The sequence below is a fragment of the Balaenoptera musculus genome, chromosome X (genome assembly GCF_009873245.2).
Source record: "Balaenoptera musculus isolate JJ_BM4_2016_0621 chromosome X, mBalMus1.pri.v3, whole genome shotgun sequence".
Taxonomy (NCBI): Eukaryota; Metazoa; Chordata; class Mammalia; order Artiodactyla; family Balaenopteridae; genus Balaenoptera; species Balaenoptera musculus.
In genome coordinates, this window is record NC_045806.1 from 40,587,154 (window position 1) to 40,603,484 (window position 16,331).

General features: G+C 41.4%; 1 protein-coding gene across 4 annotated transcripts in view; it reads right to left on the reverse strand.

The window, feature by feature from the left end:
* SLC9A7 (solute carrier family 9 member A7) overlaps positions 1 to 16,331 on the reverse strand; it is a 143,003-nt gene that overhangs the window by 44,017 nt on the left and 82,655 nt on the right. For 3 of the 4 annotated variants that reach the window (XM_036839635.1, XM_036839637.1, XM_036839634.1), the window contains exons 6-11: positions 6,402 to 6,507; positions 5,928 to 6,069; positions 4,037 to 4,142; positions 2,671 to 2,759; positions 2,465 to 2,578; positions 145 to 256 (exon numbers count right to left, since the gene is read on the reverse strand). In XM_036839635.1, the coding sequence (XP_036695530.1) occupies positions 145 to 256; positions 2,465 to 2,578; positions 2,671 to 2,759; positions 4,037 to 4,142; positions 5,928 to 6,069; positions 6,402 to 6,507 (669 nt within the window). The remainder of the gene's footprint in view (positions 1 to 144; positions 257 to 2,464; positions 2,579 to 2,670; positions 2,760 to 4,036; positions 4,143 to 5,927; positions 6,070 to 6,401; positions 6,508 to 16,331) is intronic. The other variant, XM_036839638.1, reaches the window with a different exon arrangement.

The following is a 16,331-nucleotide window of genomic DNA, read 5'->3' on the forward strand; positions in this document are numbered from 1 at the left end:
ATTTGGGAGACAGTGTAAGTCAAGCAGAACTATCACAGCTGTTATCTTCCAGTTTGGGGTTCATCTTGCTAATGTGAGTATATTTTATTTCTTTTACTCCATAGAAAGTTAATAAAACTCATTTTATTTACATTTTCTTTTTACCTGAAAACATCATCATGTGTTGAAAATTCCAGCCAATCTTGTGCCTTCTGCCCAAGTTGAGGAAGAAGGAGAGCGGGTAGATGTGTGCAGCTCTGCCCAGGAAGATGGCAACCTGGCCGCCAGGTGGAGGTTAAGGGCCCAACAGGTTTCCAGGATGGCACTTTCACACAACCTGTGACTGAGCAGAGAATTTTGAGAATGCCATGACACCTTGCTGTGATCAGGAGAGTTGCACAGAGAAGGCAGGCTGTCTCATTTCCTGCCAAACAAGGCTCAGCAGCAAGTGGGATTCCACTGGCCAATTTTCCCAACCTCCTGGCTCACAGAGACAATTTTTGGCCTGTTAAACACACTGTTGTAACTTCTTGATTTGATTAAACTGATACGGACCAAGTCTCCGACCTACCTAAAAATGAGTCCAGAAATAAGCTAAGGTGCCGTGGCTGGGGTGGGGAGTTAAGAGAAGCAAAGAGCGTGCTAGACTCTATTGGAAGAAAAAAAATCACGAGAAGAAAAAATTACTAACCCCTGAGTCAAACTATAAAGAGAAAGCTTGCTGAGTGAGCTCGTAAGCTTTGGTTGGAAGTAAACATCAGGGGTTTGTATGACCAGGAAGATCCTACAAATAAGAGGTGGGGAAACTTACAGTATTCCTACCATGATGACATATTCATATTCCTCACAAGGATCAGCCTGGGGAGATTTCTCCGCCTAAGTGGCTAACATATCTTTGGGGAGGTAAGAGATGGAAAAGGAGGAGTGTGGAAGAGGAACTCTTACTGTGCAAACCAAAGAATTCAGGGAAACCGGTCATTCGTCACTTGCTGAGTTTAGAACAGAGCCCAGCAGAGAGATGCACACTGCCCTGGTCATAGGAGGAAACCACTGTGGGAGCCAGAGGAACAGGGAGCTTCCGTTTCGACCAGCTGCCGGAGCTGCAGCTGTTTCGGACAGAAGCGAGGGCGGGACTATCTTCTGCCTTCTCTAGGATAAAATACTAACTACTTTTCTTCTTTTATCGCTCTCTTTTTTTTCCCTTTTTGCTACTGTTTTGTCTTCTTTTTAACAGAAGGAAAGAGGTCGTGCTTATAACATTCTATCCCAGGAGCCACGCATAAGTCCGCAAGTGGAAGCGGCCTTCAGGATTCACAGGGGCCCCGGCTCCCCCTTGAACAAGGCCCCTGTGCTGTAAACAAGGCAGCACTATCACTATCTCTCACAGGATGCCGTGCTAAGAATACAAATCAAAATGACATGCCAGGTCTTTCTTAAGAATAAAAACACTGATCCGCTGGATCTTTAGCTCTTGGTCTGTTGAGTGTGTAAATCTAAGAAATGAGCCCCAGTTGAAGCAGATAATACTCTCACTGGCAGGATTCTGGCGTGGCATTAGGCCACTGCCGCTCTCTAGCTGCTTGGTGAGTAGCATTTATACCTGCACAATAAATGAGAAGCCCAAAAGAGAAAAATACTCCTTTTTGGGGGGCCAGCATCCCAAGATCTAAGGATACCCATGAGACCTCAGAAAAGGCAAAAGGGAATAACCGGCAATAGTGGACTCCTGCTCAGAATTTGGAACACCAGGCTGAGCTGAACTGCTATAGTTCCAAGGCCCAGAAGAGTTCACTTTAACGAAAACAATAGGATCTGAGGCCAACTGAGCAAAGCCCTCAGCTGTCCACGCACTGCTGGGCATTCGTATCTCTCCTCACTTGAGAGGAGCCAACCCCCAGAACTGTCTCTCTTCCAAAAACTGACCCCCAGAACTGTCTCTCTTCCAAAAACTGCTCTCACGATGAGACTAAATCAAAGAACCCAGTATTTCTCCATTTTATCTTCCCTTCCTCTCCATTTCTTTATTTTTGGGGGTTAAAGAAAAGAGTCACCATACGGAAGCTTGGGTGAAAGCAAGAGACACAGAACCTTCAGGTCTTCCAAACGGGGAACCTCCTGGATTGGAATTCACGTGGCAATGAGAAAAAAACAATTTGGGGGACTGATACGGGTTGCCGATTGTTAGCTCTGCTAGGAAGGGCGCTTTAAAAAACAAACTACCGCCTGCCAATCACCAGTGTAGCAGAAAGGCCACCTTACACAGAAAATGCAGAAAGGGCAACCCTAGAATCAACACCGGTCCTTGAAATCAAATACACTTAGCTTCATATTTACCACTTAAGCCTTCTTTTTCTCATCATAAAAACACCATGAACCTGTGCTGGCTTCGTCACCTCCCCACCAAACCAGAAATTATTGTTGTTACAGCTTCCGCAGCAGTGGTCGTCTTTCCGTGTAGAAAATGGGGGAACGAAAAAAAGGATACAAAAGCTCCAATGATGAAAACGGGGCTGAAAACGTGCTTCTGGAAGGTAAACAGTGCCAGGCCCATGTAGGAGAAGATGAAGTTCTCTGCCAGGAAGTGTAACACCTCAAAGAGCTGCACGAAAAGGGAAAAGGAAGCCGTAAACCCTGTGGGTCCCCTCCCTTGTATTCGCAAGTCACTTGTGGGGACACAGGCCTCTCCCTCACCTGCTTCGTTCGACTTCTTGATTCCACCGACAGATTGTTGTAGGTGTAATGAGCTTGTGTGATTCCACAGAAAAGGACAGCCACAACGCCTGGCAAAAGAGTTTAAAAAAAAAATCAATGGAGGGAAAAAAAGAAGCAGAAAAAAATCCTCCCTGAAACAAAAAGTTAAGGTAGGCAAGCCCAGCATATCCAATTTCCTGAAAGTTTTTGAAAATTTCCTATTATTGAAAGCTCCCTCTGCCCACACTTCTCATATCAACCTTTGCTTCTCCCAACCCTGCCCTCCTTCAAAGCCAAGGCCCCTGATTTCCCCCTTGTTCCAGTTTTAAGAGCATTCTCTCCCCTCTTCTAAACTCCTACTGAATTGGCCATCTCTATGTGGCATTTAGCATTCATTCCCTCAAAGAGACGGTGAAGTGTGCGCCCATCACACACTTTTGTCATATTCCTCTCTGTTCACTGAATGAATGAATTTAATTTCAAACCAATGCTTTATATTTTTGCATGGTCCAAGGCTTCAGACAAAATGGATCCAGGGTACTAGTCCAATTATCCTGGCCCTGATAATCTAGATTTCTGGTTAACGGTGACTATTTTGTTGTGTAAGACAATTAACACACCTGGGACTTTGCCTATATATTTACAGATGATTGTCAAGTTTTAAAGGAAGTGAGGCATATAAAGATATGCTGCAATATTTTGAAAAGACGATAAAAAGGACTTCCGAAGTACCTGGATTATGTATAGTAACTGTACTTGAGTTTTCTAATAGAAAAATCCAATGATTTATTTTTTTTAATGAGGGAATGTGAGGAACTAAAACCACATGATCACTCACACTAATAATCTATGAAACGGGCACCATAAAAACATAGTATTGAAAAGCAATGATTAAACAGACCAGAAACAAAACAAGGAAAAATCGTGCTCACACTCATCTGAGTAGAAGCAAAATTACCTTTAAAAGGATCTATATTTTGCTTGTTATTGCTGATACGGGTTTGTAAAATAACGAAGTGATACTGTTTGTAAAATAACGAAGCAATCCAGGGGAGGATACAAAAATGGTGTTAATATATTCAGTAACTTTTGCAGCTAAGTATCTACTTATAGTTAGAATGAGTACTCAAAGATGTAACTAAGTTTGAAACAATAAAGCTTATCCTTTAAAAAATATGTAGCTCTGGGAAACTAAATTATTCATAAGGCAGAACACCAGCCTTGCTCAGCAGTCCTCCATATGGACACTCCGTGAGTAGTTTATCAACTCTGGGCAGCAGCTACTTAAGAATTCTTCGCTCCCCTCAAACTCCCACAGCCTCCGCCACAGTGAGGGGAAGGGTGGCCAAGGGCAGAGGAAACCCACCGGTAAACCCACAGGCTTCTGCCAAGAGGAAGGTGCTCCACGACATCAGGAAGAAGAGGGCCGTCTCCAGCAGGGGGAAGCAGTGCAGCTTGGTAAACTTGGTCACGTCAGCCCCTGTCAAGGAACTGTCTCCAGCAACAAGCATCAGGGTCACCGAGAACCACACTCTCTTAGCGCAGGACCCCTCCCTAAGGGCTACCCTTTCCCTTCAGCTCTTCCTTTGGGGCCCCAGAGCTGCTGCTTGGTTTTTAAAGTAAAGAAAATGAAGCTTCCCAGTAGAATAGAGGTTTCCAAGGGCTGGTAGAGGGCAGGATATAGGGATCATATTGTTTAACGGGCACACACTTTCTGTTGGGGATGACGAAGAAGGTTCGGGAAATAGCGGGGATGGTTACACAACATTGTGGATGCACCTAAGGCCGCTGAATTGTACACTTAAAATGGTTAAAATGGCAAATTTTATGTTTATGTATATTTTACCAAAATTTTAAAAAAATAATAATGTAACATAACAAAAACCAACGAATCGTACACTTCAAATGGGTGAATTGTATGGTATGTGAATTTCATCTCAATAAAGCTGTTTTTTAAAATTAAGCTTTCTACAGAAACTGGAAATGGGCTTTCTGTGCTCCTTGCAATGGCCACATTTCTGAGAGGCACAGTCAAGGCCTGAGGTGTGACTGGCAGGTTAGCTCTGGCAGTGCTGGGAGTGCCTCAGGCAGGCCTGGGAAGATGAGGTGCGGCAACTCTAACCTCTGTGGGCCACTGAGGCCTGAGTCCACAGCAGGTGCCTAATGCATGCATGAGGGAGCGAGGGAGGGAGGAAGGCACAATGCCAGGGGCAACTACAAAGTGCTGGTGTCACCTTTTGGGATCGGCAATTCCCCTCCTAACAGTGCCATTCCATGGCAGGCCAGCTTAGAACCATCTCGTGAGTGGTTTCAATGAGCAGTATAAATCCCCAGCACATCAAAGGGCCCTGATGAAGAAAGCAGTCTAAATCTGCACAGTCCAATACGGTAGCCGCTAGCCACGTGTGGCTACTTGACACTTAAAATGTGGCTAGTCTGAATTAAGATGTGCTGTAAGAGCAAAATACACACCATATTTCCAAGATTTAGTACAAAAGTTGAATGAATAAAATCTCATTAATAATTTGTATAATTTTTGTTAATAATTTGTGTATCAACTCCAGGCTGAAATGATGGGGCTCCCATTACAGCTGCATTGGACACTAGTGATCTAAATGCCATTGAAAGAAGATATGATGAAGGACTGAGCACACCTGTGGAAGTCTTGCCTACTCATTCTGCACTTTGCTTTTATGTTGGTTGGTTGGTTGGTTGGTTTTTAAGTCAATATTGTGCAGTCCTTGGCTTAAGGAAGGCCACCTTGCTGTAATTCCCCCAGATAGTCCCTGGCTAGTTATGGCCACGTTAGCCCCATATGGCCTGGAACAGTGGACAACAGCAGTCAGGCTGGGGCTAAAGTACTTCAGAGCCTGCTTCCTCCCAGCCTCCTGAGAGGTGGTCCCTGATTCCCAGCCTCCTCCTGGCTCTTCCACTCTTTCCGCCCCACCCCATCCCCCCAAAAAAACTGACGCTTCCCCCAAGCTCCTATCTCCAACAGGTTTATAGGAAGGACAGAAAACACAAAGGTGAGGACAGAACTAAGCCAAGAGCTACACTCTCACACATTTTCTCAAACTCTTAGCTAGGCCATCGACTGTCATGTTTCACCAAAGGGTGACATTTCAGGAGCCCCCAGCCCCCCGTGGAACAATTAATTTAAGATTCATTTCTGAAAGGAAGAACTGAGAACTTTCTTTTCCCAAGTGCAATACCACATAGTCATACTTAGGCAGGGGCAGAAACTACAAAAAGGATATTAGAGCAGTCACAACACCAGTCACAGCTCCCATGGTAAAAGAGCCACTAAATATACCTAGAAAAATGCCAACTGACTTAAAAAAGGCAGCAGCATCAAAGGCGTGAGTGTTCAGCCCCGCTGGCTGGTAGGCAACAATAGACCTGGAGTTTAAAGAGAGAGTTAAAAAACACTAAGCTGGTTTTACACCATGGTACTTACAAATATCGACAAACATAGGTATCTACACTCTGCAGAGGACTCCCCATGGTGCATTCGTTTAATTTAATCTTCAGTCACCACGTTATGATGGTATCGGCATTCCAATCGCTGCCGACTGGACAAAGCAACATAACTTTATCAACTAAGTTGATAAACCTCATTTAGAAAAGCACCCAATTCAAAATTTAACACTTTTAAGATGGGCCTCTGATTTTAGCCCAGAGCATTCAGGAAGCCAGAGTCTCTCTTCCCAGGCAGAAATATTGTTACTTACGAGGACAGTACAATGGCAACAGCATCATTTAGGACACTTTCTCCAAACAGAAGTGCATAAAGGTCCACATCTGCATGCAATTCATTAAATATCGCCAGTACAGTCACTAAAACATGGGCCAAAAGCATACACATTAGTTGCGGTTTCTGACTTTAAGCCATTGATAACAAATTCATAGAAGCAATTCTTATCTTTGGTGGGACAGGGTGGTTTGGGAGAGAGTAAGGGAGTCAAAGATGGGTCGTCTGTCTATGGCAGAAATGAAAATGGCAATCTTCCTAATCTTAATGATATGATGCTTGATTCTAATAACACTGTGCTCTCCACTGTAATCCCGTCACACTTTGAAAACACTTCTATTACAGAACTTAAAAAATAATCACAATTAATGTGACTTGGCTCTACTGGTGGGTTGAAATCTCTTTGAAGGCAGAAACCCTATTTTATTTTTTATCTTATTGAAGTATAGTTGATTTACAAAGTTATGTTAGTTTCAGATTACAGCAAAGTGATTCAGATATATATATATATATATATCTGAATACACACACACACACATACACATTCTTTTTCGTATTCTTTTCCATTATGGTTTATCACAGGATATTGAATATAGTTCCCTGTGCTATACAGTAGGACCCTGTTGTTTATCCATTCTATTGATACATATAACAGTCTGCATCTGCTAATCCAAAACTCCCACTCCATCCCTCGCCCACCCTCCTCTCCTTTGGCAACCACAAGTCTGTTCTCTATGTCTGTGAGTCTCTTTCTGTTTCATAGATACGTTCGTTTGCGTCATATTTTAGATTCCACATATAAGTGATATCATATGGTATTTGTCTTTCTCTTTCTGACTTACTTCACTTAGTATGGTAGTCTCTAGGTCCATCCATGTTGCTGCAAAGAAACCCTATTTTATTGATCACTGTGCTCCAGCATAGGGTCGGGGCACAGTGAAGGTTTAATAAAGGATTATGAAATAATGGAAGTCTTCACTTATAACAGAGTATACATAATTACACTTCTCACAGTTTTCACATTTCATAAACATTTAAAAATCAGCTATTTTTGATTAGGAACCAAGATGGCGAAGTAGAAGGACATGCTCTCACTCCCTCTTGCGAGAACACCGGAATCACAACTGGCTGCTGGACAATCATCCACAGAAAGACACTGGAACTCACCAAAAAAGATACCCCACATCCAAAAACAAAGGAGAAGCCACAATGAGATGGTAGGAGGGGCGCTATCACAGTAAAATCAAATCCCATAACTGCTGGGTGGGTGACTCACAAACTGGAGAACACTTATACCACAGAAGTCCACCCACTAGAGTGAAGGTTCTAAGCCCCGCATCAGGCTTCCCAACCTGGGGGTCTGGCAATGGGAGGAGGAATTCATAGAGAATCAGACTTTGAATGCTAGCGGGATTTGATTGCAGGACATTGACAGGATTGGGGAAAACAGACACTGCACTCTTGGAGGGCACACACAAAGTAGTGTGTGCATCGGGACCCAGGGGAAGGAGCAGTGACCCCAGGGGAGACTGAACCAGACCCACCTGCTAGTGTTGGAGGTCTCCTGCAGAGGCGGGGGGTGTCTGTGGCTCACTGTGAGGACAAGGACACTGGCAGCAGAAGTTTTGGGAAGTACTCCTTAGCGTGAGCCCTCCCAGAGTCTGCCATTAGCCCCACCAAAGAGCCCAGATAGGCTCCAGTGTTGGCTCGCCTCAGGCAAAACAACCAACAGGGAGGGAACCCAGCCCCACCCATCAGCAGACAAGTAGATTAAAGTTTTACTGAGCTCTGCACACCAGAGCAACAGCCAGCTCTACCCACCACCAGTCCCTCCCATCAGGAAACTTGCACAAGCCTCTTAGATAGCCTTATCCACCAGAGGGCAGACAGCAGAAGCAAGAAGAACTACAATCCTGCAGCCTGTGGAACAAAAACCACATTTACAGAAAGACAGACAAGATGAAAAGGCAGAGGGCTATGTACCAGATGAAGGAACAAGATAAAACCCCAGAAAAACAACTAAATGAAGTGGAGATAGGCAATCTTCCAGTAAAAGAATTCAGAATAATGATAGTGAAGATGATCTAGGGCCTCAGAAAAACAATGGAGGCAAAGATCGAGAAGATGCAAGAAATGTTTAACAAAGACCTAGAAGAATTAAAGAACAAACACCTAGAAGAATTAAAGAACAGACAGAGATGAACAATACAATAACTGAAATGAAAAATACACTAGAAGTAATCAATAGCAGAATAACTGAGGCAGAAGAACGGATAAGTGACCTGGAAGACAGAATGGTGGAATTCACTGCTGTGGAACAGATTAAAGAAAAAAGAATGAAAAGAAATGAAGACAGCCTAAGAGACCTCTGGAACAACATTAAACACAACAACATTTGCATTATAGGGGTCCCAGAAGGAGAAGAGAGAGAGAAAGGACCCGAGAAAATCTTTGAAGAGATTATAGTCGAAAACTTCCCTAACATGGGAAAGGAAATAGCCACCCAAGTCCAGGACGCACAGAGAGTCCCATACAGGATAAACCCAAGGAGAAACACACCAAGACACATAGTAATCAAATTGGCAAAAATTAAAGACAAAGAAAAACCACTGAAAGCAGCAAGGGAAAAACGACAAATAACATACAAGGGAACGCCCATAAGGTTAACAGCTGATTTCTCAGCAGAAACTCTACAAGCCAGAAGAGAGTGGCAAGATATACTTAAAGTGATGAAAGGGAAGAACCTACAACCAAGATTACTCTACCCGGCAAGGACCTCATTCAGCTTCGATGGAGAAATCAAAAGCTTTACAGACAAGCAAAAGCTAAGAGAATTCAGCACAACCAAACCAGCTCTACAACAAATGCTAAAGGAACTTCTCTAAGTGGGAAACACAAGAGAACAAAAGGACCTACAAAAACAAACCCAAAACAATTAAGAAAATGGTCATAGGAACATACATATCGATAATGACCTTAAACGTGACTGGATTAAATGCTCCAACCAAAAGACACAGGCTTGCTGAATGGATACAAAAATAAGACCCCCATACATGCTGTCTACAAGGGACCCACTTCAGACCTAGGGACACATACAGACTGAAAGTGAGGGGATGGAAAAAGATATTCCATGTAAATGGAAATCAAAAGAAAGCTGGAGTAGCAATACTCATATCAGATAAAATAGACTTTAAAATAAAGAATGTTACAAGAGACAAGGAAGGACACTACATAATGATCAAAGGATCAATCCAAGAAGAAGATATACAATTATAAATATATATGCACCCAACATAGGAGCACCTCAATACATAAGGTAACTGCTAACAGCTATAAAAGAGGAAATCGACAGTAACACAATAATAGTGGGGGACTTTAACACCTCACTTACACCAATGGACAGATCATCCAAAATGAAAATAAATAAGGAAACAGAAGCTTTAAATGACATAACAGACCAGATAGATTTAATTGATAAAAACTGCAGATTACACTTTCTTCTCAAGTGTGCACGGAACATTCTCCAGGATAAATCACATCTTGGGTCACAAATCAAGCCACAGTAAATTTAAGAAAATTGAAGTCATATCAAGCATCTTTTCTGACCACAACACTATGAGATTAGAAATGAATTACAGGGAAAAAAACGTAAAAAACACAAACACATGGAGGCTAAACAATACGTTACTAAATAACCAAGAGATCACTGAAGAAATCAAAGAGGAAATCAAAAAATACCTGGAGACAAATGACAATGAAAACACGACAATCCAAAACCTATGGGATACAGCAAAAGCAGTTCTAAGAGGGAAGTTTATAGCTATACAAGCCTATCTCAAGAAACAAGAAAAATCTCAAATAAACAATCTAACCTTACACCTAGAGAAACTAGAGAAAGAAGAACAAACAAAACCCAAAGTTAGCAGAAGGAAAGAAATCATAAAGATCAGAGAAGAAATAAATGAAATAGAAACAAAGAAAACAATAGCAAAGATCAATAAAACTAAAAGTTGGTTCTTTGAGAAGATAAACAAAACTGATAAACCATTAGTCAGACTCATCAAGAAAAAGAGGGAGAGGACTCAAATCAATAAAATTAGAAATGAGAAAGGAGAAGTTACAACAGACACGGCAGAAATACAAAGCATCCTAAGAGACTACTACAAGCAACTCTATGCCAATAAAATGGACAACCTGGAAGAAATGGACAAATTCTTAGAAAGGTATAACCTTCCAAGACTGAACCAGGAAGAAATAGAAAATATGAAGAGACCAATCACAAGTAATGAAATTGAAACTGTGATTAAAAATGTTCCAAAAAACAAAAGTCCAGGACTGGATGGCTTCACAGGTGAATCCTATCAAACATTTAGAGAAGAGTTAACACCCATCCTTCTCAAACTCTTCCAAAAAATTGCAGAGGAAGGAACACTCCCAAACTCATTCTATGAGGCCACCTTCACCCTGATACCAAAACCAGACAAAGATGTCACAAAGAAAGAAAACTACAGACCAATATCACTGATGAATATAGATGCAAAAAGCCTCAACAAAATACTAGCAAACAGAATCCAACAACACATTAAAACGATCATACACCATGATCAAGTGGGATTTACCCAGGGATGCAAGGATTCTTCAATATACGCAAATCAATCAATGTGATACACCATATTAACAAATTGAAGAATAAAAACCATATGATCATCTCAATAGATGCAGAAAAAGCTTTTGACAAAATTCAACACCCATTTATGTATGATAAAAACTCTCCAGAAAGTGGGTATAGAGGGAACCTACCTCAACATAATAAAGGCCATATATGACAAACCCACAGCAAACATCATTCTCAATGGTGAAAAACTGAAACATTTCCTCTAAGATCAGGGACAAGACAAGGATGCCCACTCTTGCCACTATTATTCAACATAGTTTTGGAAGTCCTAGCCACGGCAATCAGAGCAGAAAAAGAAATAAAAGGAATACAAATTGGAAAAGAAGAAGTAAAACTGTCACTGTTTGCAGATGACATGATACTGTACATAGAGAATCCTAAAGATGCCACCAGAAAACTACTAGAGCTAATCAATCAATTTGGTAAAGCTGCAGGATACAAAATTAATGCACAGAAATCTCTTGCATTCCCATACACTAATGATGAAAAATCTGAAAGAGAAATTAAAGAAACACTCCCCTCTACCACTGCAACAAAAAGAATAAAATACCTAGGAATAAACCTACCTAGGGAGACAAAAGACCTGTATGCAGAAAACTATAAGACACTGATGAAAGAAATTAAAGATGATACCAACAGATGGAGAGGTATACCATGTTCTTGGATTGGAAGAATCAATATTGTGAAAATGACTAAACTACCCAAAGCAATCTGCAGATTAAATGCAATCCCTATCAAATTACCAATGGCATTTTTTTACGGAACTAGAACAAAAAAATCTTAAAATTTGTATGGAAACACAGAAGACCCCGAATAGCCAAAGCAGTCTTGAGGGAAAAAAAGGGAGCTGGAGGAATCAGACGCCCTGATTTCAGACTATACTACAAAGCTACAGTAATCAAGACACTATGGTACTGACAGAAAAACAGAAACATAGATCAATGGAACAAGATAGAAAGCCCAGAGATAAACCTACGGACCTATGGTCAACTAATCTATGACAAAGGAGGCAAGGATATACAATGGAGAAAAGACAGTCTCTTCAATAAGTGGTGCTGGGAAAACTGGACAGCTACATGTAAAAGAATGAAATCAGAACACTCCCTAACACCATACACAAAAATAAACTCAAAATGGATTAGAGACCTAAATGTAAGACCAGACACTATAAAACTCTTAGAGGAAAACATAAGAAGAACACTCTTTGACATAAATCACAGCAAGATCTCTTTTGACCCACCTCCTAGAGAAATGGAAATAAAAACAAAAGTAAACAAATGGGACCTAATGAATCTTAAAAGCTTTTGCACAGCAAAGGAAACCATAAACAAGACGAAAAGACAACCCTCAGAATGGGAGAAAATATTTGCAGACGAATCAACGGACAAAGGATTAATCTCCAAAATACATAAACAGCTCATGCAGCTCAATATGAAAACAACAAACAACCCAATTCAAAAATGGACAGAAGACCTAAATAGACATTTCTCCAAAGAAGACATACAGATGGTCAAGAAGCACATGAAAAGCTGCTCAACATCACTAATCATTAGAGAAATGCAAATCAAAACTACAATGAGGTATCACCTCACCCCTGTTAAAATGGGCATCATCAGAAAATCTACAAACAACAAATGCTGGAGAGGGTGTGTAGGAAAGGGAACCCTCTTGCACTGTTGGTGGGAATGTAAGTTGATACAGCCACTATGGAGAACAGTATGGAGGTTCCTTAAAAAACTAAAAATAGAATTACCGTATGATCCAGCAATCCCACTATTGGGCATGTACCCAGAGAAAACCATAATTCAAAAAGACACATGCACCCCAATGTTCATTGCAGCACTACTTACAATAGCCAGGTCATGGAAGCAACCTAAATGCCCATCGACAGACGAATGGATAAAGGAGATGTGGTATATATGTACAATGGAATATTACTCAGCCATAAAAAGGAACGAAATTGGGTCATTTGCAGAGACGTGGATGGATCTAGAGATTGTCATACAGAGTGAAGTAAGTCAGAAAGAGAAAAACAAATATCGTATATTAATGCATATATGTGGAACCTAGAAAATGGTACAGATGAACTGGTTTGCAGGACAGAAATTGAGACACAGATGTAGAGAACAAAGGTATGGACACAAAGGGGGGAAAGCGGCAGGGGGGTGGGGATGGTGGTGTGATGAATTGGGCAATTGGGATTGACATGTATACACTGATGTGTATAAAATTGATGACTAATAAGGACCTGCTGTATAAAAAAAATTAAATTAAATTAAAAAAATTTTTTAAAAAATCAGCTATTTACTAGACCAGCAGCTCTCATACTTTTGATCTCAGGACTCCTTTAAACCCTTAGAAAATTTTGAGGCTCCAAAGAGCTTTAGTTTTGTGGGCTATAGGTATCAATATTTACTGTATTGAATAAAACAAAAAATTCAATATTTATTCATTTAAATTACTAGTAAAACCATTATATGTTAACATATTTTTAATGAAAAATATATTTTCCAAAAAAAAAATAGTGAGAAGAGAGCCACTGTTTTACATTTTCTCAGATCTCTTTCACATCTGAAGTAATGGAAGATAGATGGTTCTCATACCTGTTTCTGCATTCGATCAACAGAGAGTCAGTATCACACATTATACAGCCCCTGGAAAACTCCAGTCAATGGTACACTTGTGAAAGAACGTAAGTTAAAAAGACAAATGATGTACTACTATTATTATTAAATCACTTTTGACTTTATGGACCCACCTGAAAGGGCTTTGGAGTTTCTCAACTTCAGTTCTACTGATATTCGGGGCCATATAACTCTGTCGTGGGGGCTGTCCTGTGCATCGTAAGACAGTTTAGCAGTATCCCTGACCTCTACCCACAAGATACCAGTAGCACTGCACATTCTCCCCTGCCAAGTTGTGACAACCAAAAATGTCTCCAGACATTGCCAAATGTCTGCTGGGCGGGGGGGTGGGGGGAGGGGTGTGGCGCAGAATCACCCCCAGTTGAGAACCACTGCTCTAAATGTATACATGCAGGCGGGGTTCTCTTTCAACACTCACACCCAGCACCTTCTGCTTTGTTAGTTTCTGCCATAAGGACCTGAAAAACTAAACTCACTTCTTCAGCTTCCCTTGTGGCGAGTGCCACTTTTGCTGCCTGGAAGAGGGTGGAGACTGGACGCAGTGCAGTCATCTTCCCTCCATGGGGCAACTAAGGTGTGTCTGAAACCCAAGGGTAATGCCCTAGAAAGACTGAGTGCCTGGATGCCTGATTGTAGTGGCAGCCATGGCACCAGCTCGGAGCCGTTAGCCAAGATAAATAGCTCTCTGTTTAAGCTAGTATTAGCCAGATTTTTCTGTTATTTGCAGCCAAACGCATTACTAACTGATACTATTAGAAAACAAAACCAAACAAATATTTAGCACTATTATAAGCCAACCACTCTTGTAACCATCATCCAGTTCAAGAAATGGAACTTTGCCAGCCCCCACAGAAGCCCCCCACAGTATGTACCATCCCAATCTCAAGCCCCTTCCTTCACTCAAAAGTAACCAGTAACCTGATTTATAGGAATCATTTCCTTGCATTTCCTTATAGTTTGACCACCAATGTATATTCCTTGACACTATCATTCGGGGTTTACCCATTTTCAAATTGATTGTTTTAATACTTTACATCTCGTTTTCTCCATGGGTTCCCCCTCCATTCCTTTCTGTCAGCTCTCTTTTCATAACGTCCTATTGTGTAGTCCTCTCATTTCTGAATTTTCCAATCCTGATGTATACAGTTCTTGTATAACTTCTATCATTTTCTTAACTTCCTTTAGCTTCTGTTGGAATGTTAATAAAGTTTCATCTGCTTTGGGACCCTCTTCTTCTGGTATGACTTCATTATCTGTAACTTTATTATTCATAGGGGTTATCCCCATTTTTTCTTATATTTACATGAAGTTCAACCTCAATCCGTTTCTGCTGCCCATATTAAGTGAGGTGGGTAGGGGGTAGAAGGCCCAGAACAGCTTTTCCAGTTTCATGGCTCTAGGGCTCCCTCTTCTGGTTTTACATTGAAGTATTAAAAATACGACCCAGAGGCGTAGCCACCCGGAGGTGTAGCCAATACTCAGATCTACTTCCTCTGGCCTTCTCCACCATTACTATCTGAGCTTTCTCTTTTAACGCCCCATCAATCAAGGTCTGTGGTCCGAGCAGGTCATTTTTAGGGAGTGGTTCTGTCCTTGCAGAGCGATCTTCTACAAGGGATTTCCTGAGAGGTCTGAGGGCCCAGGTCACTCCAGCAGCCTCACACCTCCTCCAGTCTCCTTGCCCTCACCCACAAATTAGAGCCTGAAAAGCCTCCTCCCAGTATTAACTGCTGTTATCCAATACGACCATAAAATTCTTTACTCCCAGTGGGGATCCCTCCTTTTGAGTGTGAATACTTGTGGGAAATTTCTAGGTTCCCTGACAATCAAGATGACCAGCAGCCCCCTCTTTCCTTTGCTTCCTCCAGCGCAGCTGCTGTTCTTATCCCTAAGTCTCACTGCTACAGGTAGTTTGACCCCACCAGTTGATAACTGGGGATTCATGGAGATACTCTGTCAGCTAGTTGAGTCTGTGTTTTCTTTTTTGCTGTCTTGCTTTCTCTGTTTTTGTTAGGGATTAAGGGAGATTCTGAAACCACTTCCCATCACGCCTTTCTTTTCAAAAAGTTTAACTCATTTACTGAGAGTAAACAAAAAATAATTTGGATTTGAAAAATGTCAACTATATCATGAGGCTGCTCCAGATAATCGTAAATCTAGGCAATAAAACCACTACTCTAAGCTTTCAGATGCTAACCAGACATCAACAGGGGGCATCACCAGCAGGCATACTTCCTAAAGGACAGACATGTCATCTGTATAAAACAAGACGCAAACAAGGTCAACCTCTTTCTTCCACCCTTGAAAACAGTTTATCAAGTTACACAACAGGAAAAATCTTTAGGGATTAGGCTTAAAAAAGTTCCTGTTTTCTCGATTATTTATTACATGAACGATATGTGATTGTTAATTTTACTCGTCAACTTGACTGGACCATGGGGTGCCCAGATATTCGATTAAACATTATTCTGGATGTGTCTGTGAGGTTCTGGATGAGATTCACATTTGAATCAGTAGACTGAGTAAAGCAGATGGCCCCCCTCAATGAGGGTGGGACTCATGTGGTCTGTTGAAGGTTTCACTAGAACAA